This window comes from Quercus lobata, chromosome 2, assembly GCF_001633185.2.
Source record: "Quercus lobata isolate SW786 chromosome 2, ValleyOak3.0 Primary Assembly, whole genome shotgun sequence".
Lineage (NCBI taxonomy): Eukaryota > Viridiplantae > Streptophyta > Magnoliopsida > Fagales > Fagaceae > Quercus > Quercus lobata.
Genome location: NC_044905.1, coordinates 88,316,280 through 88,338,880, shown reverse-complemented (window position 1 = coordinate 88,338,880; position 22,601 = coordinate 88,316,280). Strand labels below are relative to the sequence as shown.

The window sequence follows — 22,601 nt, the reverse complement described above, 5'->3', positions numbered from 1 at the left end:
CCAAGCTCACTATAATTATTTTAAGACAACACTGGATTGTGATCTCAGACCTGTTCTAACTTTTCTATTCATGAAATGGGGCTAAAAAAAGGTAGAGTTGGATGATAGAACTATTACAATTACACCACTGAGACACAGCAGATTGTGTAGTAAACTCGATAGAATGATTCAGGTTCAGTTTGAATAAAGGCAGATCTAATGATGAACTGAATTCCTTGACAGTAAAAAGCTGCCATTGGTTGATGAGGTCCCTGGTGGGATAGAATCAGGATTCTATCAAAAGAGAACCAGAATTTGCAAAAGTTTCTACTGCGAAGCATGGAATTGTGGTTCTAAAGAAGATGCATCATGCATCACCTAATGTAAAAGGCATTAGGCAGCAAATTTCCTATTTCCAATGTATACAGGAATAAACTCAACTCTTTGAAAAGAAAACAAATTAATGAAGCCTGACCTCAAAAAACTCAGATGTATTAATCAATGACGTTAAGGAAAAGACCAATCTCAACATTGGCGTTATGATCATTCGTTGTTTGTCAAAATCCAGTGCCACATGTCTTTGAAGCTTCATGTCAACCCGCCTCAAACTTCCCTGGTAGGTAGGTCAGTTTCAATATTAGTAAACTGAAAGAAATAATCCTAATGACTAACAAGCACCATATTAGCAACGACAACATAAAGTGACAATTCACCTGAAAATTGAATGCCCTGCAAGAAGCAATGTGCTCTAAAGCACCCATAGAATATAGAACCTGAGCTCCAGATTTCCCATACTTGTGACTAATTCTTAATAGTAATGCAAGTTCAGCCTCAAGCGTACAAGCTCGCTGCAACGAGTCAAGTGAATGCCCACCATCCTAAAAAAAAAAGGTTCAGATCAATTAATCATATCAAAACTTAAAAATGAATATTACCATGAAAAAAATTCATAAGGAATTCAGACAGTCCATATTTAATGAAAGAAAAGCAGAGATCCCCATTGAACTTCAAAGGAAAACAAATACATATTCATGGTAAACCTAGGAGAGGACTAATATATATTACTCCCTCAAAGGATCTAGAATGCCATAAAAATATGTCAAATGTTCTTTCTTTTTTACTATTTATGGTTGAATTTAGCAGGTTTTGAAGGTAGGTAATTCTTCAGAATTTTAAATGATATTCAATTGAGTTAGAGCTTTATAACAAGTACAAAATAAAGTAAAATTTAACAAATGAATCTTGATAACTTACAATTAAGTGAAACTATAACTTCTGAAAAAAGAGGTTGAAATGCTTGGTGCATAAAACCTTTCAATTCAAAAGAAACATATTTACAGGTAAAAAGGCAGAGCCCATGAGATAAATCAGCAGTTTTTTGAAAGACAATAACAAGTTCCCAAACACAAAGAATTTTTTTTTTTTTTTTGGATAAGTAAATAGTTTTATTGATATCAAAAAAGGGAGTGTCTAGGGGCCAACAAATCAAGTACAAAAATTACAAGAATCAAGAAAATCAAGAAAAAAAGAGAATGATTGGTTTCACAAAGCAGACAACCAATCCAATTAATTTCTAAAGAAAAATAACTCGAGGTCTGGTATAGATCTCTCATTATCTTCAAAACACCTACTATTTCTTTCCCTCCAAAGACACCACAATAAACAGTGGGGAACAATTATCCATATATGACCATTTCAATGACGACCAAACCGGCCTTGCCAACAAGCTAGGAGCCCCACAACTGACTTTGGCATAACCCAACTTACTCCAAACTCAAGGAAATTTTTTTATTATTATTATTATCAAAATTGAAGAATCCGATGAAAATTTAAAGTGCAGCAGATCATAATTGGGCAATTCCAAAAACAAAATTACTCGTATAAAATAATGGCTTCAGAAAAATGAAAAGAAGTCCAATACCAACACTTGGCATCCTATTTATACTATAACATCTATCTAGCCAGAAAATTGGACCATCCAGGAATGGAAATTTTGATACAAAGTGTTTCAACATTAATGCTTTGAATTACAGAATAAAAAGATGCTGTGAATTAAAGCAAAGCATTTAAATTCAGATATTCAAATGGAAAGGTTTGAGAGGGTCCTTTGCAAGAAGACAGCACAAGTGCCATTCCAACTGCTAATGCTGAAGAGCGATGTTCAAGTGGGTAAATTTTACGTTTTTAATATAAATAAATAAATAAATATATATATATATATTTTATCAGGCCTTGGCATCTTAATATCTCAATTACATCACCACTATAATGCATGATATGGTAAAATGTCATGAATCAATTGTGAGAATATAGCGGATAGAATAAACACCTGATAGGAAACATTGCTGATGATCATGAAGCAGGACCTTAAAAATCCCCTGCTTTGAAGTTGGCTTAAGAAAAATCTTTCATGATCAATACAAATCAACGCATCTAAAACATAAAGTGAGATTGTCTTCCCAGGTTCACTGCCTTGAGTTACATCCTTTAATACCTGAAGATGTACATTTAAAAGAAAAAAATACGAAAAAAGCAAAGAAAAAGGAAAAGGCAAACGTTAAAATCACACAAAATTCAAAATTGTAATGCTGATATATAAAAATAGTTAAAACTATTGAAGAACACAGTCACAATCTAAAACACACACGCCAAAAGAAAAGGTAGTTGAAGCAGACCAGACAAAAGGCTGAAAAGAGATACCAAAAGCACCAACTGTTTTAATTAATAAGAGGCACAGCTAAGTTTAATATCAAAGAAGAATAATGCCAACAGTAATACAAGATCAGTGTGTCATGAACAATTAAGCATTTCTTGATTTGTATGAATGTACTTCAAAAGAAGATATATGCATGCAGTGGTCAATCACAACACACAAACATACATAACAGTTGATAAATCAGCTGACACACATCTAAACAAGAAAACAGACTAAAGGCATAAATTTTGTGCATGCGTTATTAATAAAGGCACACCACTATTTCTAGCCAATAGCAATATAAAACAGTCTACACCAAACTTATATTCTCAATTAGAAAACACTTTCTCTTTCCCCTTACCCAGACATTTAGACCAAATATTCAATCTTAGCTGGCAATCAGTAGAGAACCACTGCTATTGGTGAATAAAACCTTGAATAACTTCAAGTTCTTCCATATTCAGACATAACACAGTTATGAATGTTTTCAGAATTCATGAATTTAGTTCACACATTGCACACCAAAAAATCAGAGCAGGAATAAGAGACCCACCAATTCCAAAATAGACTGCGCCTCTTTCCTTAAAATTGAAAAATTAGCTCGTGCCAGTTCAGCCTTTTCTTTGTCCATCTATAAAGAAAAGAATAAAATCAACATCAATAAGTCTTCCAGCAACTGATAACTACTGCCAATTCAAGAACCTTCTGCATTCTAGAAACTACACACCTTCTGGAGATCCAGATCTTCACCCTCTTGCTCATCAAGAATCACGTTTTGCAGAACTGTTGTTGGAACATCTGGGTCAAGCATATGCCGACAGTATTGGAAATAGCTTAGAAGCAAGGCATATTGGCTGAACAAAGAAAGATAAATGGTCAGATGCCAATGGAAGTGTAAACAAGCACGGAAACTGCACCAATTTCTTATTTGAAACCATACCGTCTCCTCAAGGCTTCAGAAGATTCATGTCTAAGAATTGCCATGACAAGCTTAAATAATATGGATTGACAGGCACCATTTGAGATTTGCTTCACCATGATAATGTCGAGACAACTAACACTATCAGAATTTAAACCACCAGGGAATAAAAATCTTTCATCTCGTAGTTTTGCCATGCATGTTAGAGCAACCTAAGGATATTTCAAATCAGAGCCAAAAAAAATGATAAGCGGCATGAAGGTGCAACAGCAGGAACAATAGGCTTAAAGGCAAAGAGATCAATGTACCTGGCATAATATGGAAGCCATCTTCAGTGAACAGTCTGGAGAAGCAGAAGCGCTCAGAGTAGCATCAAGAACTCTGTAATTGACCAGATTAAATAGTTACAGAGAGCCTGAGAGAGTAATGAAAGAATCAGTGATGATAAGAGAACCCACTGAAATAGAATTTCGGATCGATTTTCAAGCGATGAAATTCTCCTGGAAGCAGAGACCTGTACAATCATATAGTGGAGGCAAATGAAGCATAATAAGAGAATATAAAGTTGAGTATGTCATGATGCAATACAACCTAAAATCTCACTTTAAAGAGTTCTCAATTGATATTCAATATTATTTTGTTGATAAATCAACAATATTAAATGGTTATCTTTGTCTAAAAATAATGAAAAATATAATATAAATAAATCAATGGACCTCAACAATTTGTGACCAGCCAGTTAACATATGGAGCTGGGCAGCTTGTTCCTCAAGGTTCTTATTGTACTTCCATCCCCATCTCAACAACTGTTGAATTGTCTCTCTTACATCATTTAGCTCAACTTCACTGCCAAAGTTACTCAACTGGGGATAAAAAGAATTGAATTTCTGAAACAACAAACTAGAATCAGCACCAGAATTCTGTTTAGGAAGTTCCAAATGAGAATATATGCAAACCAGGAATACACTAAAAAAGAAAAGAAACCCATTGGCGCTTAATTTAGGAAACCAACCTGCCAAAACTTGTCACGGAGTGAAGCAAGGTCAATTAAACGATCCCCACGCTCTGAATAATAGTAGATACCGCCCTTTCCAGAAGTTGCTGGATTCCCAAGTATGTCCTCTGCCTGTAAAAACATACTATTAAATGCACCTTATAAAAAAAATAATGAAAATCATGAAGCACTAGAATCTTACCAGCTCCAATTTTAAACTAGACACAATCTGAGAAAGTTTCATAGTGGTATCAGGAGATTTGAATTGGAGAACTTCAAGCAACTCCAAAACCTGATGTTGATCCAAGAAAGATATAACAGCAAAAGAATGAGAACACAGATCTCTTATCAAAAAAAAAAGGAATGAGAACACAGGTTTCACACAGTGCAATTATCAAATCATTCACTCAATCCTTTTAACATAGTAAAAAGACTAATATGACAAAGTCAAGATCAACAAAACAATTTTAATAATGTTATCAAATCATTCACTCAGCCCTTTAATGTGATCATCAATGAATAAATTTTAGTAATTGGACAATGCAAGAAATAAACTTATCAAAGAACCAATAAACAAATAGAGGAGGATCCCAAGATATGCAAATTGTAGTTTGCTCCCAATTGTAAATACTTTTTTTTTTTAAAGGTATATATTAACTATCAATAAATAAATAAGTATATAATTCTTTTTTTGATAGATAAGTCACAATGGGGGTGGGAGAATTTGAACCCTAGATGTCTCCATTGGGAAGTTCCAATTAATATACTTATTATTAGTAGTATATAGCAATTTTTATCTAAACAAGACAAAAATAAATTGAAAAACTTAATTTGGACCCTTGTGATATACTATTATTTGATACATAGATCCCTGTCAGTAAAAATGTCCAAGAATCTCAACCATTTAAGAACCGTGATTGAGTGTCAATAGACATAAACCGAAAATTAATAATATAAACTACAAAGCTAAGAAGGATTTTTGAAAAGTACTAAAATTGTTATTATAAAGGAGAACTCAAAAGAGTAAGTCTCTTAAAGAATTACAATCAGAGATTTAAGAGATCCATTAACTCAACTAAAGAATTACAACATAACACCCCCCCCCCCCCCCCCGGGGGGCCCCCAAATTATAGTTCAAAATTCAAACAGAAAATGCTAGAAAGTATGTTTCATCTCAACAACACCCTCAATGCCTTTGAATGTTCTATTACTCCACTCTCTCCAAATTGTCCACATAATGTGATGAGGAGCAGCATCCCAAAATTATGCCTATTATTATGCCAACCAAACACCCTTACCAATTAGAGTATTAATCTATCAACTTCCTGGCATTACCCATAGAATTTTTTAATTTTTTATTAAAAATAAATAAAAATAAAATAAAATAAAAACCCTCATATCATAAGGAAATGGACAACATAATAATAAGCAATCCACAGATTTGCAGCTACCCTTGCACATACAGCACCAAATGACCACACACAAATATTCCAAAGGAACTGATTTGGAGTAGAACCTCTCAAACATTCATAACAAGAGCAGGCACTTAATTTTCAATTACCGTTTAAAACCCGTCTCATAGAATCAGCCTCCCCCCACCCCCCCCCACCCCCCAACCCTACCCTCCTCTCAAAAGTGATATTAGGATGTCAAGGAAATGAAACAGTCTCAGTTTCATTTTGATGCCTCAAAGGAACAACTGTACCAAGATTAAAATGATAAAACGGAAAATATTGTTATGTAAAACCAATGATAAGAAAAAATCTATAGCAGATTAACAGTAGGTTATAGAAGAAACATAAAACATTGAAGTAACAAACTGTACCTTACTCTTACTGATAGTTCTGGTTCCAGTGTATTCCGCACCATTTTTAAGAGAGGGGGAATGAGATATGTCACCATCAGTACCAATTCCAACAACTTTTCCCCCCAAAAGATGAGCAAGAATACTCTGACATGCCTCGCGGTGATTGGAGCTACTCATATCACCAATATGCAACTCAATTGCTAAAAGTTTCAACAACCACGCTCTCTGTAAGAAAAATCAAGGAAAGACTTCAATGCAAACGAAGTCTAACTGTCTAACAGAAATTAACCATATAGATAACATTGACTGGCTATTCAGGAGTTTAATAGTTAGTTTCTGAATCAGACAGAAATACAGAAATCATAGAAAAAGATAATAAACGTAAGCTCCATTATAGTGTAGATGTTCTGAAAATGTAATTGCTAATGGACAAACATAATTGAGGCTTTAAGAGCCCAAAGTACGCTGTTCTATTCCAGATTAACTTGTGAAAAATATGACAAACACAAACTGATTTCTTTCAATCTATTAGGATAAAGAATTAAAGTGCAAACCAGAAAACAGAGAACAGGCAGCTCAATCGCAATGTTATATCATAAAAAAATATTTTAAAAAACCATAATATGCATTGGTTTGAAAACAAGGCAATAATATTTGTCAAAACATAAATCGTATCATGAATTGATATTTCATTTTGTACTGTGAATTGTATCATATCATTTTATGTATGAAAATATATACAAACACTATATTAAATTTTGAGAAAAAATTGTATGATTATTATACATTTGGAACATATTCAAGCAATGACTAATATAATCAATGCAATAATATTATAAAAAAATATTTTAAAAAACCATAATATGCATTGGTTTGAAAACAAGGCAATAATGTTTGTCAAAAAATAAATTGTATCATGAATTGATATTTCATTTTGTACTGTGAATTGTATCATATCATTTTATGTATGAAAATATATACAAACACTATATTAAATTTTGAGAAAAAATTGTATGATTATTATACATTTGGAACATATTCAAGTAATGACTAATATAATCAATGCAATAATATTAACAAAGTTAACTACATAAATCATATTAAAATACATATATATAACATTTACATTCAAACCAGTCAAACACAAAAGTGATGATACATGATATATAAGCTAAAATAATATTCTCTCATCATATTGATCATCCTGCCTAATCAACTTCCTCTCCGTAAACCAAGTCAATGTTATCATCATCTTGCAAAATAATTTCATCATTGACATCTTTTTTATCATCTCCAATATTTAATATTTCTTTTTCTTATATTTCAAAAACTTTTTATATATATTTCTTCTGGGCATTCATGTTTCTTGGAGTAAAGACAATAATAAAAAAAAAATATAAATCTTTATATTGTTATTTAATACACATTATTCACATACACAAAAAAATCTATAAATGTGCAAGTGAAGTGTCAATGAGTGTAGTCCAAAGGGCTTTTCTTGAGAAAGGTTCCCTACATTATAAATTTTGTACGGTAGAGAATGGGGAAAAAAACAAATGGACATGTTATTTATTGGGCTCAACCAAGTATCCAAATAATTTTGAGTTAAAAACAAGTCCAACTTGTTTAATTCAATTCATAACACAAATTTTATCAAGAAACCCAATTTCAACCCACATTTGTATGTATTGTCCAATACATATATAATATGATTTATACGATTCATGAGCATGGTCAATACGTATTTACGATACAGTATTTTATTGATCCAATTCAATACGTATTCCGTATCGTATGATACCAACAACTACTATGGCAATAGGTAAAGCTTAGCCTAAAGTCTAATAAACAGTGCCCAGTAGCATTTTAATTTTGTATTGCCAATGTGTTTGAAGTGCGTGTATCACTTCGAATTAATAAAATAAGGAAAATAAGAAATGTTATTTGTAAATCACAATGACCACGCATGGTTATCTGGCCCCTGTAGATGACAACTCGAAAAGGTACAGTATTCCAAAACCATCAAAGCAGGTACCCATGATGCAACAAAAAATCATTAGAATTGAATTAGAGCAAAAACAGACCTGATGAAGGGAACTGATGCGAAGTGCCTGGTTGGTGTTTCGTCTAGGAAGTGGAGCAACACCAATGGTGTCCAGGTGCTGTCACAGTAAGATAAATTTTGGACAATCACATGTGAGAACACGAATGGAAATTGAAAATGAAAACTACATATGGGACAAAGAGAATTGTCAAGAAGCTTTAAATGTTTAAAAAGGAGCACTACTTGTTACCTTTATGAAGAACTGATACTTTTTATTACTCAAAAGATCCATGGTAGGATCACATGTAACAGGATCCAAGCACAACTCATAAAGAAGCTGCACAAGGCAAACAGTTAAAATTATATAAAGCAAGTGAGAAAAACCTAAACAAATAACAGAAAATTGAAAATTAGAAGAAATTTTCTCCACAGTTGGAATTGTTTTATACCAGAAACACTGGATAGAGAACTATCTAACCTGAAATCCAAATTCATGAATTAATGCATTCACATCAGGCTTGACAAGCTTATCCAAGATTTCAAGAATAACCTTCAAGCAACTGCAAAACAGATAATAAAGGAACGATTAGTTGCAAAAAAGAAGACTTATAATTATGATCATGTTTAATACATTAATAATCAGAAAAACCTGTAATGATATTTTGGCTGTAAAACAGTCCGTTCAACAGTGGTGTCGAGATCAAACTTAAGTAGTAAATGTGTAACATTTGGAGCTGGCCGACTGACATTGTCAATTAGAAGCTGCAAAACATGTAAAGTGGGTGCACATGAAAGTTGTAGAAGACTTTAGCTACAGAATTGGGCGGGAATGATCCCCACACAAACTACAAGTACGAACCTGCATTATAAGAACACCTGGATCATCACTGCTGTTCTCAATAATCTGACACTCTTCCGATCGTAATTCAAGGCAGGCAGCATAATCCTCAATCAAACTGCTGGCAGCATTGGATTTTAGCAGCAACTGTACAAGCCCAACCATGCGAGAACTGTCACCCAAAATAATCATAATAATTAAGCTAGTTGCATAAAGCTTTTACTTAAACACATGGCATAGCTAAAAATATTTCAAGCAATAAGCTCTAAGCTGTACTAAAGGCAAAATAAATGTTAAAAAAAAAATTAAAAAAAAAAAAAAAAAAAGGGAGAAAAGGAATGCCTCAATATACTCATGATCTTGATAGAGCACTGCTGAATTTGCAGTTGAAAATCATATCTGACATACTCCAACAATGCTACAATTTGATTATGATCTTGTGCAAGTATAACATCCAAAGGCTGCAGCAAAAAGGATCAACGTATGAGAATGGCAACAACAAAGGAGCTTAGCCATGTAATCACAGACATGCTAAGAACAAGTGTGATATGGCCAGAATTACAACTTTCAGCTTCAGCTTAAGCCCTTCTTCTTGGAGAGGAATAGATTCATGCAACTTATTGGAGTTTACTACTTCAAAGCAAAATTAAGGCTAGCTAGGGTACGTAACTAATAACAGGGTTCAAATTGTAACTCTTTAAGAAATTGATAATAGTTCATGAATATCTGAAGAAACATAAACCTGCATCAGAAATGCATGCCAAAGTCCATCTGAATCAGTTAAAAAATTTTAGCTCAGTTACAGGATATTATACACACAAAATAACTCAGTCTAAGTTGTATGGACATGAATACTAGAAATGGGGCACACTGACACATTAAATCTTTAACAAGAACAAACAAATACATAAACATGGAATAAGAACATAATATTGGAGACAAAAAACAAAAGAAGTAAGAGGATATGCATTTTACAATATGAATAAGAACAAACAAACACACAAGCATTATTGGAGATCATTAAAATAATTTAAATATATAATCAAACCTATTTTAAATTTTTTGAAACAAGTGAATTCAATTTTAATTGGAGTTGTAATTTAAACTTCTTGAAACTTTAGTAATAGATTTTCTGCTGAAGCAAATTATCTTAATAATTTTACTAACTTGCAGCAAGCCAAATTGTAAAAGCACATTATACAACAATCTGAAGTGTGTTAAATAAAAAGGACAAAATAACTGTCCACATGGCAAAAGGAGAAGGCATCCACTTTTTTTTTTTTTTTTTGATAAGTTGGAGTGGGCATCCACTTAACACAACTACAGCCTCGAACACAAATTTTGTAATATAATATATGACGCAATTATAGTAAACCATATGGAAAAGGCACGTCATACAACATGTAACATTTACATTGAACCACATGGCGTGTAAGACCCAAGTTTTGTCAATACATATATGAAAGCATGCATGCCTACACTGGATGACTAGGTTTAACACACACCAATGACCATTATGAAAACTCAACTGCAAACCCAAAAGGGAAACCTTCCAATCTTACAGGCAAATGAAAATCAAGAACAAGAAAATATGAAGTTTGGCCAGCTTGGATTAATATGCGGGGGAAGTCAAAATACCATGATCTGAACTACTATGAAGAAGCAAAGCGAACTTTCCAGCATACTGAAAATCTTTACCTGGTATAGAGGGCGCCAGTAATCAGAAAGAAATAAATCCTTTTCCAAGACAAGGATTATAATTTCCAAAGACAGTTGCACAGCCTTCTCTAAGAGTGGCCCATAGATTTGACTAGTCCGCTCGGTGATGATGGAATTGACTCCTGGCAGAAGAATGCCCATGATGTTGCGGAAAACAGTTTTGCCACTCATGAAATCCTACATGGTGTATGTGCATATATATGAAAATTGTAGTATGATTTAAGTCAACAATCAAATGTACAACAACAAAAAATTTGATGATGTAATTGCAAAGTGAGAATAAATTCTTTTTTTTTAATTGTTTAAATAGACAGAAACTGAATTAAATACCTAACATCTATGTGTGTGTGTGTGTGTATTAAGAACAAAGGCAAAGCTAATAACTTATATTTGAAAATATTTCTTTAAAAAAATCTAAATCTTAAAAATTCTAAACAAGGACTGACAAAATAATCAAGTTGATTAAGGCATAATTAAATATTTAATTAAGTGAATCAAATCCCAGATTTTTATTCCAGCATGTAATCAACGCATTCTTTTTCATATAACACACTGATTCTTTTTCATGCAACTGCTGCTTTGAAATTCAATCTATAGTGCCAGCTTACAAACGAAACAATAATACACATACTTTCAGCAACTCCAAGACAGGAAGCTGCATCTGAAGTGGAGATTGTTGGGTTGGTGTCGAAAACTGAGATAGGTCAGCAACAATGTCAATATCCTCATCCTTGATATCGTACATACTCAGTATCCTGCATTGGATTTCAGCTTGATATTCAAATTTCTCTACCATCTAAACAACTCCAAGATCATACCCCATGAAGTTCAAAATTTGAATGAAGATGGTCAATCAAAATAAACCTTCACATTTAACACCGGGACAGGACTTAAATACTAATCAGATAATGCCAATTACAAAACAATAATGAGGTTAATAAGTTGAATGCGTTTTAAATTATTTTTTTTAAGTAACTAATACATAAGAAACAAAGAAACCCAATCAGATGCCAACAACTGAAAATGAAACTACAAGATATACTCACATATGAAAATGCTGAAGGCACGCGACAACCAATTGCCATTTCTCACAAGGATCTGCATAGGCTCTGTGAGGAAATGGCCCAAAGACATGATCATATATGAACCTGAAGATGCCAATGAATCTGCCAGAAAAAGAAATGAAATCATCAAATATTAGAGTGGATATGAAGGATCAAGATATTAGAATACAAAAGAACAAAAAGCAACCAACAATCAGTACCTACGCCCTCTATCGTTTACATCTCGTTCTTCAGCAATAAGAGCATTTAACAGGTTGAGGAAAGATATTGTTGAAGGATATTGTTCTCTCCTTGCCTCTATTTCGTTCAACTCAAATTGCATATCATAAACCTGTAAAAATTTAAATAAACAAAAATTCAAACACACATTTCCTTGTAAAATAATTCACATCTATGGCAGTAGTTGATGTACTTCCAACTGGATTCTACAGCACAATGTAAATAACATCTTAAAACCCCTTATATTAACTTTTTTTAATATCTTAAAAACCCTTATATAACTTAAGATTAAAAGGCCTTTAGCAGATAAGAGGTGTCTTAAAAACCCTCAAATTAACATCAAAACACACCTTTTCCTTGTAAAATAGTTCACATGTCCATGGTCGTAGTTTATGTAGAAAATATGCTATTGGGTCCCTCAATGTACTACTTATCTCTATCGAATAGACTAAGAAAGGTTACAATGAAACTTGCAGAGAGAGCAGGGTGATGAAGTTAAATTCCATCTTGTGGATTGGAATATTCTATGCATTTCAGCAAGTGGAGGCTTGGGAAGGTAAGAAAAGTGGGCACAGCCAACTAAGCCCTTTTGGCCAAATGGTCATGGCGCTTTGGAGGGGAAGATGACTTTTTGTGGAGGCAGGTCATTGCCATGTAGTATGGAGAGGAAGATGACTTTTGCTCCTATTATGAGACATTGAGAGGCCCAAGTGTTGTAAGTTTCCCATGGAAGAGTTTTTGACGTTCCAAGAAACCAAGAAGGGTCGCTTTCTTCGTTTGGAAAGTAGCTTGGGGTAAGATCTTGACATATGATAATCTCATCAGAACAGGGCTCACACTAGTAAATTTGAGCTGCGAGTGTAGATCAGTCCATGAACCACTTCTTGTCACATTGTGATATAGGAAACAATAATGGGAACTTATGTTTTATCCGTATCTGAAATCCAGTGGGCCCTACCAAGAAGTGTCGGTGATCTTTTGTTTGGTTAGAATGGTTTGGCAAAAACAATTTTTTTGTGTGGAATTCAGCCCCTCTATTATTTTTCTTTTTCTATTAGTAATAAATTTTATAAGAAATTACCTCAAAAACATTATAAAAGACGAGATGCTATAAAAAACAGATTGGAGCTGCATTAGTAATATCTTGACATATGATAATTTTATCAGGACAGGGCTTACATTAATAAATAGGAGCTGCATGTGTAGGTGCAGCGATGAGTCTATGAACTACTTATTGTTAGATTGTGATATAGCAAATGGTATGGGAATTTATGTTTTCTCCGTTTTTTGGAAAGAAGTGTTGGTGATCTTTTATTTGGTTGGAGGAATTAGTTTGGCAAAGACAATTCTTTTGTGTGGAATTCAACCCCTGCATTCTTTTTTTTTTTTATATGTAAGTAATAAATTTTATTGCAAAGAAACAGCCTTGAAAAAGTTACAAAAGACGAGATAGCTTAAAAATTTTCTATAAAAAACAAATTATGCAGAAAAAGGGATTGGATCGGTAAATCCTGTTGGGGTACACTGTCATTGAGACCCATGACTGTCGCCCTCAGAGTAATCTAAGAAATGAAAGCTTCAGCTTCATTCCCAACGCTTCCAAATTTTCAAACATACGGAAGTTTTGCTCCCACCACAAGAGCCATATCAAACACAACAGAGGAGCGTTTCCCAAACCAGTTCCACCAACCCACTAGAAGATCTGTTACTCTACTTGGCATCACCTAGTTAACTCCAAAGAGACCAAAGACATAGCCCCAAAGTGCATTAGCAAAATCAAAATGCAGTAAGACATGGTCCCCTGACTCCCCACTATGCCTACACATACAGCACCAATGCACTAACATGATACCCCTTTTTCCAAGGTTGTCATTCATCAGAATCTTCCCCAGGTTGCAATCCACACAAACAAAGCTACCCTCTTCAGTGCTTTAGCACACCAAATCCCTCTCCAAGGAAAAGAAATCTCCCTTGGACCTCTCAACACCCCATAATAGGACTGAATACCAAACATCCCATTGCCTTCCTTAGCCACTCTATGCTTGTTACAGACTTTATGGAGGGTAAGTAATTATTGCACCTTTGATAATGTGAAAAACTGGGTGGTTCATCAATTAGCTATATAAAACTCAAAGAATGGACACCATTCAAACATACTAACCTGTGCTGACATCGGCTGTGCACTCTTCCCAACCACCACTGGTAGATCATACTGCTCAAGATAGCTCCAAATCGTATCCTTTAGAACAGGAGAGACACGAACAAAAGTAGCTATTGCATTCCGCAAAGCACCCTGTAATAGCATGTGATATTCTGGGTCAAAAACAGTGAAAAGAATTTCACTTGCAGCTTCTATCCTCCAACAGAGACAAGAAGCTGCAAATGTTATACCATGATACTCTTCACCAAAGCAATATAAAACTACAGATGTCAACCTTCAGATACGGAGGCACATTTTCATAACTAAGCAGCTTGAATAATGGTTCAATATCAGGAAACCAATTCTTCCTTTCGATGGGGTTCCCATTCTCCATAACCTGTATCACATGCCATGTCAGCATCAAAATGCAGTTATTCCTTTCTATTGGAAGGGAGAAGATAAAGGTAATGACTCATTAACCAACAAGCTAACATTTGAGAACCTAACATATTGTAAAACATTTTTAAGAACCTCGTCAGCTTATATTTCAGATTCATTTACCCATTCCACTGCTTTTCTCAACAACTAAAAAGCCCATACCCAATGTACAATGCTCCTGCTTTTGCAGGGTCTGGGTGCTTTTCTTCAAAAGGGAAAATTACAATTTTTTTTTTTTTTTTGATAAGTAAGAAGAAAATATTATTGAAAAAGGAATAGCAAGAAAAATACAAAGAGTTCATGGTAGTGAACAAAGAGTAATAAGAAACAAAAAGACACAAACAGCCACTAAGCTATTCTAATAGACAAAAGAAAATCCATAAGAGTAGAACAATTTGAGAGACCCCAACAACGAGAGCAATCAAAGAGGGTCCGTTGGCATAAATCTAATAACTGAACCACAGATTTCCCATTATCCTCAAAAGAACACTGATTCCGTTCAGTCCAAATAGTCCACATTAAATAGCCTAGAACCAAATTCCAAATATCAAAACTATGCTTCCCAAGCCAATGATACCAACAAAATAATAAGTCCACAACTAAACCTGGCATGACCTAATCGATCCCAAACAACCTAAGCATATGTGTCCACAAAGAATGAGCTATCGGACAAAAAAATAACAGTTGATCCACATATTCCTCATTACAACAACACATACAACAACAATTCGACAAAGGGCAACCACAGAGCATAAGGTTATCCAAAATTAGAATCTGACCATGAGCTACTGTCCACATAAAGGGAAAATTACATTTTACCCTCTAAACTATACCCCTTTTACACTTACCCCCTAAACTATGGGAAAGCACACTTTACCCCCCTAATCTATTTTTTTTTTTTGATAAATAAGAGAGATGTATATTCAAGAAACTACCCCATGAAAACATAAGGTAGGGCAAAGAGTACAGAGAAAGAAACAAAAAGAAGAAGAAAAAGACCTAATCTATTACCCACATAACAGTTGCCCCTCTAAACTATGAGAGTGTACACTTATCTCCCTAAACTATTACTCAAGTAACACTTACCCCTCTAAACTATAACTCATGTAACACTTTGCACTCCATCCCATGGGTAATAGTTTAGGAAAGTGTGCATTCTCATAGTCTAAAAGGTAAGTGTAAAAGGGGTCATAGTTTAGAGAGGTAAGTATAAAAGGGGTTTTATAGTCTAGGGAGCCAAAGTGTGCATTCTCATAGTTTAAGGGAGTAAGTAAGTGTAAAATGGGTTATAGTTTAGGGGAGTAAGTGTGCATTCTTATAGTTTAGGGGTAAGTGTAAAAGGGATCATAGTTTAGGGAGGTAAAGTGTAATTTCTCTCTTAAAAACTAATGATTATAAATATGCATAATGCTCCCAAGTGCTACGTAGCTCAAGTGACACCTCTTGGTGTTTACAAAGACATCCAGGAGTCAAATCCCCATACAAATAACTATCGATGTATTAAAAAATATACATAATGTTAGACAATACATCGCAATTTATAGAGTTGTGTAAAATGTCTAAGGAAATCACCAAAATGGAGGCAATCACGCACCTTATGTGGATGGAAAATTATTTTATAAAAACACAAACAAGCAATTAAAAAGCTTCAATGCATCAACACATAAGTTTTCCAAAAGTCCAAAAATTAAGGAAAAGAAGTGAATTAGAACAAGTACTATCTGCAAAAGTAGTAAGAAAAACACAAGAACATGGAATTGAGCCCCCACAACAACAAGCAGCCTTAATTCCAAATTTTTGGGGTCATTTATGAATCCTCAACAGATTAGATAGAGTCAGCCACATGTATCTTTTCCTCCATTCTATTTTATCTAAAGTTATATTCTATATTCTTCTCTTAGATAGAGTCAACTCACTCCTTACCAGTGCATTAATTTCTCTCCTCTAAACATGGCCAAACCATCTCAAGTGGAATTTATCACCAAACCTCTAACGCCAATTCTCATGTAGAGAAAACCAAGTTTAGTCACAAGATGGCTTTACAGAGTTAGATTGCTTGGAAATTTTGGAACATCTTTTAAAGAAACATCCAAAGAAATGCAAAAAAATCAAAAGGCTGATAAAATCGTAATATCGAACAAGCAAGAACCTTTTGAAGAACATTCAGGTATGCAACTAGTGCTTTTGCATCCCCCTCAGGGAACTCTGGTAGCATTGCACCAGCAGTTTGAATGGACTGTTTAAACTTCTCATCATAGATTGATAAGCAATCAAACAAAGTGCTCCACCCAACAGACCGGAATGCCTTCCCCTGAAGTAACTCAAAAACCTTTGAAGCTCCTTCTTGACTACAAGCCTAGAGGTAACATCAGAACATGAATAATCAAAACAGATATACCATAATGAATATAGAAAATTCTCCGATTACAGGATTATGAAGAATAAAGAAATTCATTTCACATACCAAGGTACTCAGCATATTCAAGAAACCCACAAGTGTTTGAAAATTTGTATGATCCTCTCCAGCAAAATTTACAAATGTCCACAGAACATCATTGCCAGACAAGAGCTCTGGTTCCTTCTGATAATAATATAATTAACAAAAGCATAAGAAGCTATACTACAGAAAAATTCATAGAAAAAAGTAAATCATTCTTATTTTTAGCAAAGGTGGGCAAAAAATGAAATCACACACTTCATCCCAGTTTGTTGGTCCTTCATAACTCCAAATTTTTAAGGGGACAATACATTTAATGATTTTACTTTCAAATAGAACTATTTCCCAAATTACCCTTTCTTTTTCATGTCTATGAACTATGGTTGTTTTTGAATTCAAGGGTAAATTAGTAAAGTCAAAAACAGTGCACACTCTTTCTAGAAAGTGTACAAAAATTTTGGAATATCCCAAAAAGCTATAAACTAGAACAGAATGAAGCAGAGGGAGTACATTATTCATCTATATGATTTGGAAAAAAAAAAAAAAAAAAAAACAGATTTACCTACACAGAAAATTCAATCTAGACAGCCTTTTCAGAATAATATTTGCCTACACACAGAAGATAACTATAAATGTTTAATTTCCAATTAGAACCCTTTTTTTAAATATAGATACAATAGAATTTCAACTTATGGCATCCGCTCCATGATGATTCTCTTATTTGACAACTAGAGACTTTACCAATTAAGCTAACTAGATCCCACAATTTCCAATTAGAACATGTCACTTGGGATTTTTGAGATTCATTTCACATTTATATAATTTACTTTGGTGTATTAAACAAGCAATTATTTTGGAAGATTCAAAGTGATTTAATTTAGTTCAAACTAACCTGATAAATTTGGCTCACAAACTCTAGGAGGGAGACAAATGTTAAAGAGCCAGTTTCAATGGCTTGTTGAGAATTCAAGTTGCCATCATGTGAAAAATCATGTGAGCTAGCCATCCGGTAATGACTAAGCACGCTCATGGCTTTCTCTTTTGATTCTTTCACCTGTGAAAAAGTATACAGAACCGTAAGTACAGAAAGAACACATGCTTGAAGCCAGAGAAAGACCAATGATAACTAGGGAATCAAATACATGTTATAAGGAAGAGAGTTAAATATGCACAAAAGTAAGAAAGAGTGATGCAGCAACAAGTTAATTTTGAACCAAGACAGCTTAGGTCCCTTGTTTAGGTCTATTTTGTGCAAAAGACTAAATCTTTTTAAACCCCCCTAAGATTATTCTATTCCAAAGGAAACCCAGCTAAAATTATTCAAGTCTATCAGCCACTAAAATAGATAGAGAAAAGTGCCAGAAAGCAATTTGCAAACGATTATCATCTCAAGTTCAAAAGGAATTTACCGCAACCCCCACCACTAAAAGAAAAGAAATCCACGACCAAAAGCAACAAAACCTACAAGCTGTCCCGAAAGAATTAGTTATAATGCTTGCCCACCAGTCTCACCAATTCCCCGGAAATGGAAATTAATCTGTTTCCAGTAAAAAAAAATTATGCGATTCATACACCTCTTTAAGCTTTTTTCTGCATACACACAAATTCTTATTAAAGAAACAAGTAAACAACAAAAATTAAAAACATTATTCCAAGCTCACAATTCTCTATTTCAAACCAATGTATAAAATAGGTTCTTCATTGTCTAAACACCTGCTGTTCAAGCACAACTCAAAACCCTGCTTCATGGAATCTAATAATAATGGTAGGAGCCATCAAAAGATATAAAGCCAATCATGCAATAAAGATCTGGTCATTGTCATCGTCATCATCATCCACAAGCTATTTGAATCCGCAATAGTTTGACATACTAAAGTTGCAATCTCTATAGACTCTATTACACTATTCAGATGAACTGACATATATAGAAGGCAAATTAGTCACTGAAATCATCATTTGGTAGAGAAATGACATGTCAACCAATCAATTTTCACTCTATCATAATGCCATATATTTAAGAGAGAAAAGAATACATACACATATTATATATATATATATATATGTGTGTGTGTGTGTATAAATATATAGATATCAAACTGACCTTGTCTCTGGCAGGTGGCTGAGACAAGAAGCAGGTAATTAGCTTGTGCAGATAACCATTGTACACATATATCATATCCTCGTCATCATTCTGTATAAATTACAAAGCAAACAACACAGCAGACTTAATGACATGCCAATGAGAGACAAATTACAAAGGTACAATCTTAAAATTGATTACTTATTCAGATCAAGTTAAATTAAAATGTTACAGCAATCTGGACATGAAATAACATAACAATCAATTTTCTGGAAGGGGAAATATACGAGTTATTAATGTGTGCAACATCAGAACAAAGTAAAGACATGAAACCAGATTATTTTTTTGATAGGTAAAAAGATATAAACCTGCTACATTTCATTCTATGCATGCTACAATGATTGTAAACTTTGACCAACTATATAATGGGAACTATGAGATAACATGAAACCAGATCAAACAGTAACCCCCAAAGAAATGCTGCATAAGAACCGGTGCATTAATCACTCTACCCTAAACATGACCAAACCATCCCAAATGACTCTTTTCATCAATAGAGGCCACCCATGTCTTTAATAAAAGTTCATCATTATGAATCTTATCTTTCCATATATTTACATTTTCATTTCAGCTACACTCATTTTATGAATATGTTGGTGCTTAACAGTCCAACATCTAGTACCATAGAGCATAGCTTGTCATCTTTTTCTTTTTTTCTTTTTTGGATAGGTATAGTGCATAACTTGTTTTATAGTAGTCTTATAAAATAATTATCCTACGATCACACAATGCTCCTCATGCATTTCTCCACTTCATACTTACACCTTGTTCTTATCCTATGATTCACATCCTCTTCAATCTCTCCATCTTTTTGGGGAGTTGCACTTCAAATGTTTGGGATTCAAAGGGTTTTGCCGGGGAATGTGCCAGCTTGAGAAACTAGCTTGGTAAGTTTGGTTCAGATATATAGAAAATGGTGCCAGCTTGTTTGATGTAGCTTGCTTGGAAGGAGAGGAATAGTCGTACCTTTGAAGACAGGTAAAGCTCATCAGATCAATTGAAAGTGCTTTTTGCTCGTACTCACTTTGATTGGTCCTGGATTTGGGGTTTTACACAATGTATTTCAATTTTAGATTTTCAAGTTTCCCTTAGATTTACCGTTTGAGACTTTTGTAATTCTTTCCCTCTGTGTTCATCATCATGAACATAAGGCTTTTCTTGGTTCTCAATAAATATTCATTACTTATCCAAAAAAAAAAAAAAAAGATATTGAAAGCTGTCTCTCTCTCTCTCTGGTCTTTGTATCTCTTCAATATCAGCCTTACAAGTTACGGCCCCTTCATCTCTGTTTCTTTTTTTACTAAACTTACATTCCATATATCTCTATCTCAGTCCTACTCTTTTTTTTTTTTGTATAAGTAAATAAAAGTCTATTATGTATCAAACAAGGGATGCCTAGCAATACACAAGCAGTGTTCTACAGGACATTCTCAAGCTACTTTACAACGATCAGTAAAATATAAATAAGAAGAGAGAAAATGGCCTGGAAGAACAGCCATCCATTCAAGCAGGACCCCCTAAAAATAGACTTCAGCTCTGTTGTGCTCCTTAGTCTTCGAAAGCTCTCTTATTACGCTCCTTCCAAATGGTCCACATAAGGCATTATGAAACAGCCCACCAAATGCCACCCACCCCCAAACAGAATACAAAAGACCACAACTCCTTAGCAAACTTACAATGAAGCAACAAATGATCCACACTCTCCCTATTGTTCTTGCACATGTAACACCAATCAATCATGATAACCCTTCGACAGTGTAAGTTATTCAATGTAAGAATCTTACCCATCACAGAAGTCCAAGTAAAAAAAGATACCTTAGTTGGGACATGAACCTTTAGATTCTAGAGTGTCTCGATAATTTTTTAATTTAATACCCACCTTTAATTTCATCCACTAAAACTAAATCTGCAAAAAGCATAGCCAAGAGACTTCTTCTTAGATCAATTTAGTGTCTTTTTTTAATGAATAATAATATTTATTGTTGAAACCCAGAATACAAGGAATATGCTAAGAGAGAAAGAAACAATCAAGCCATAGAACAACTATTAGTGAAAGTAAAGCAAAGAGGGAGAGGAGAAGGTGGACAACACAGCCATCCACTCACATAGAACACACAAAAACAGTAAAACACTAGCTTCAGCTCCGTAGAAGGCCTCTCTAAACCTTCAAACCATCCACAATAGACGCAAAGTAACTGTACTCCAAACAGCTCCATTACCCCAATGTCCAATTGATATGATACAGCTTATTCTTCAATTTTTAAAAATGGTATAAATGTTGTATTTTGAAAAAGTATGGTTTAACAGGATGCCAAGCATGCACTTAGTGAGCTCATCCATCACCAGTGCCAAGAGATAAGAGCTTGATGTTAATCCTTTTGATGCTCATCCTTTTGATGCTCATCAAAGGAGAGTAAAAATGTTTTAAGCCTTGAGGAACAAAACCTTGCCGTCTCTCTCCCTCTCCAAAATACCACAAAAACCTCTACAGTGATAAAATACAGCTGGATCTCTTAAATGACCAAAATACCTTAAAAACCTCAAAAATGTCCCTCGAAACCTTCAAAATAATTGAGACATCCTCAGAACCTCAAAAATGACAAAAATACCCCCACCCCCGGGAAACCTTTGAAATGACCAAACTAACCTTGAAACCTCCAAAACCACCAACAAGACTTAATAATCCCTAAAACTACCAAAATGATAAATATACCCCCAACCCATTGAAATGACGAAAATACCTCCCAAAACTTCAAGAATCAGCCCCAAACTTTTAAAAGTCAGACAAAAACAACTTTTTAAGTGCATATTAATGTGTATCGAGCACATGGGCAAGTTAGATCCTACCCAAAATTAATAGATTGGATGGGCAATGGATAATTATTGTTTAGTTGATACTTTTATTAAATTTTTTTGTTTTGTATTTTGCTTTTTGTTGCCACACTCTTATTTTGATTGTGCTTATAAGTAAAATTTTCAATAATTTATAAGAATAACTTTGAGCTATTTTATTTTGATTGTTCTTATTTTTTTAGGTTGATTTTAGTAGTTCTGTATTAATATTTTATAGTGGTGAGTTAAAGTTGTTATTTTATATTCATATAAAATAATATAGCTATTTTATTTTGATTCTTCTTATTTTTTAGGTTGATTTTAGTAGTTCTGTAT

The 22,601-nt window shown here is 34.0% G+C and overlaps 1 protein-coding gene across 3 annotated transcripts in view; it reads right to left on the bottom strand.

Annotated features, from left to right (window-relative positions):
* The window catches only part of LOC115977060 (nuclear pore complex protein NUP205), a 42,793-nt gene that overhangs the window by 5,322 nt on the left and 14,870 nt on the right, over positions 1–22,601 (bottom strand). The window contains exons 10-37 of one of the 3 annotated variants that reach the window (XM_031098696.1): positions 19,395–19,484; positions 18,186–18,347; positions 17,321–17,437; positions 17,006–17,212; positions 14,714–14,815; positions 14,440–14,571; positions 12,260–12,390; positions 12,042–12,161; positions 11,627–11,750; positions 10,975–11,172; positions 9,619–9,737; positions 9,298–9,448; positions 9,088–9,200; positions 8,917–8,998; positions 8,689–8,775; positions 8,479–8,556; positions 6,413–6,619; positions 4,790–4,879; positions 4,606–4,719; positions 4,310–4,480; positions 4,052–4,107; positions 3,902–3,974; positions 3,615–3,805; positions 3,402–3,528; positions 3,228–3,305; positions 2,309–2,473; positions 693–857; positions 455–592 (exon numbers count right to left, since the gene is read on the bottom strand). In XM_031098696.1, the coding sequence (XP_030954556.1) occupies positions 455–592; positions 693–857; positions 2,309–2,473; positions 3,228–3,305; positions 3,402–3,528; positions 3,615–3,805; positions 3,902–3,974; positions 4,052–4,107; positions 4,310–4,480; positions 4,606–4,719; positions 4,790–4,879; positions 6,413–6,619; positions 8,479–8,556; positions 8,689–8,775; positions 8,917–8,998; positions 9,088–9,200; positions 9,298–9,448; positions 9,619–9,737; positions 10,975–11,172; positions 11,627–11,750; positions 12,042–12,161; positions 12,260–12,390; positions 14,440–14,571; positions 14,714–14,815; positions 17,006–17,212; positions 17,321–17,437; positions 18,186–18,347; positions 19,395–19,484 (3,588 nt within the window). The remainder of the gene's footprint in view (positions 1–454; positions 593–692; positions 858–2,308; positions 2,474–3,227; positions 3,306–3,401; positions 3,529–3,614; positions 3,806–3,901; positions 3,975–4,051; positions 4,108–4,309; positions 4,481–4,605; positions 4,720–4,789; positions 4,880–6,412; positions 6,620–8,478; positions 8,557–8,688; positions 8,776–8,916; positions 8,999–9,087; positions 9,201–9,297; positions 9,449–9,618; positions 9,738–10,974; positions 11,173–11,626; positions 11,751–12,041; positions 12,162–12,259; positions 12,391–14,439; positions 14,572–14,713; positions 14,816–17,005; positions 17,213–17,320; positions 17,438–18,185; positions 18,348–19,394; positions 19,485–22,601) is intronic. The other 2 variants (XM_031098697.1, XM_031098698.1) reach the window with 2 other exon arrangements.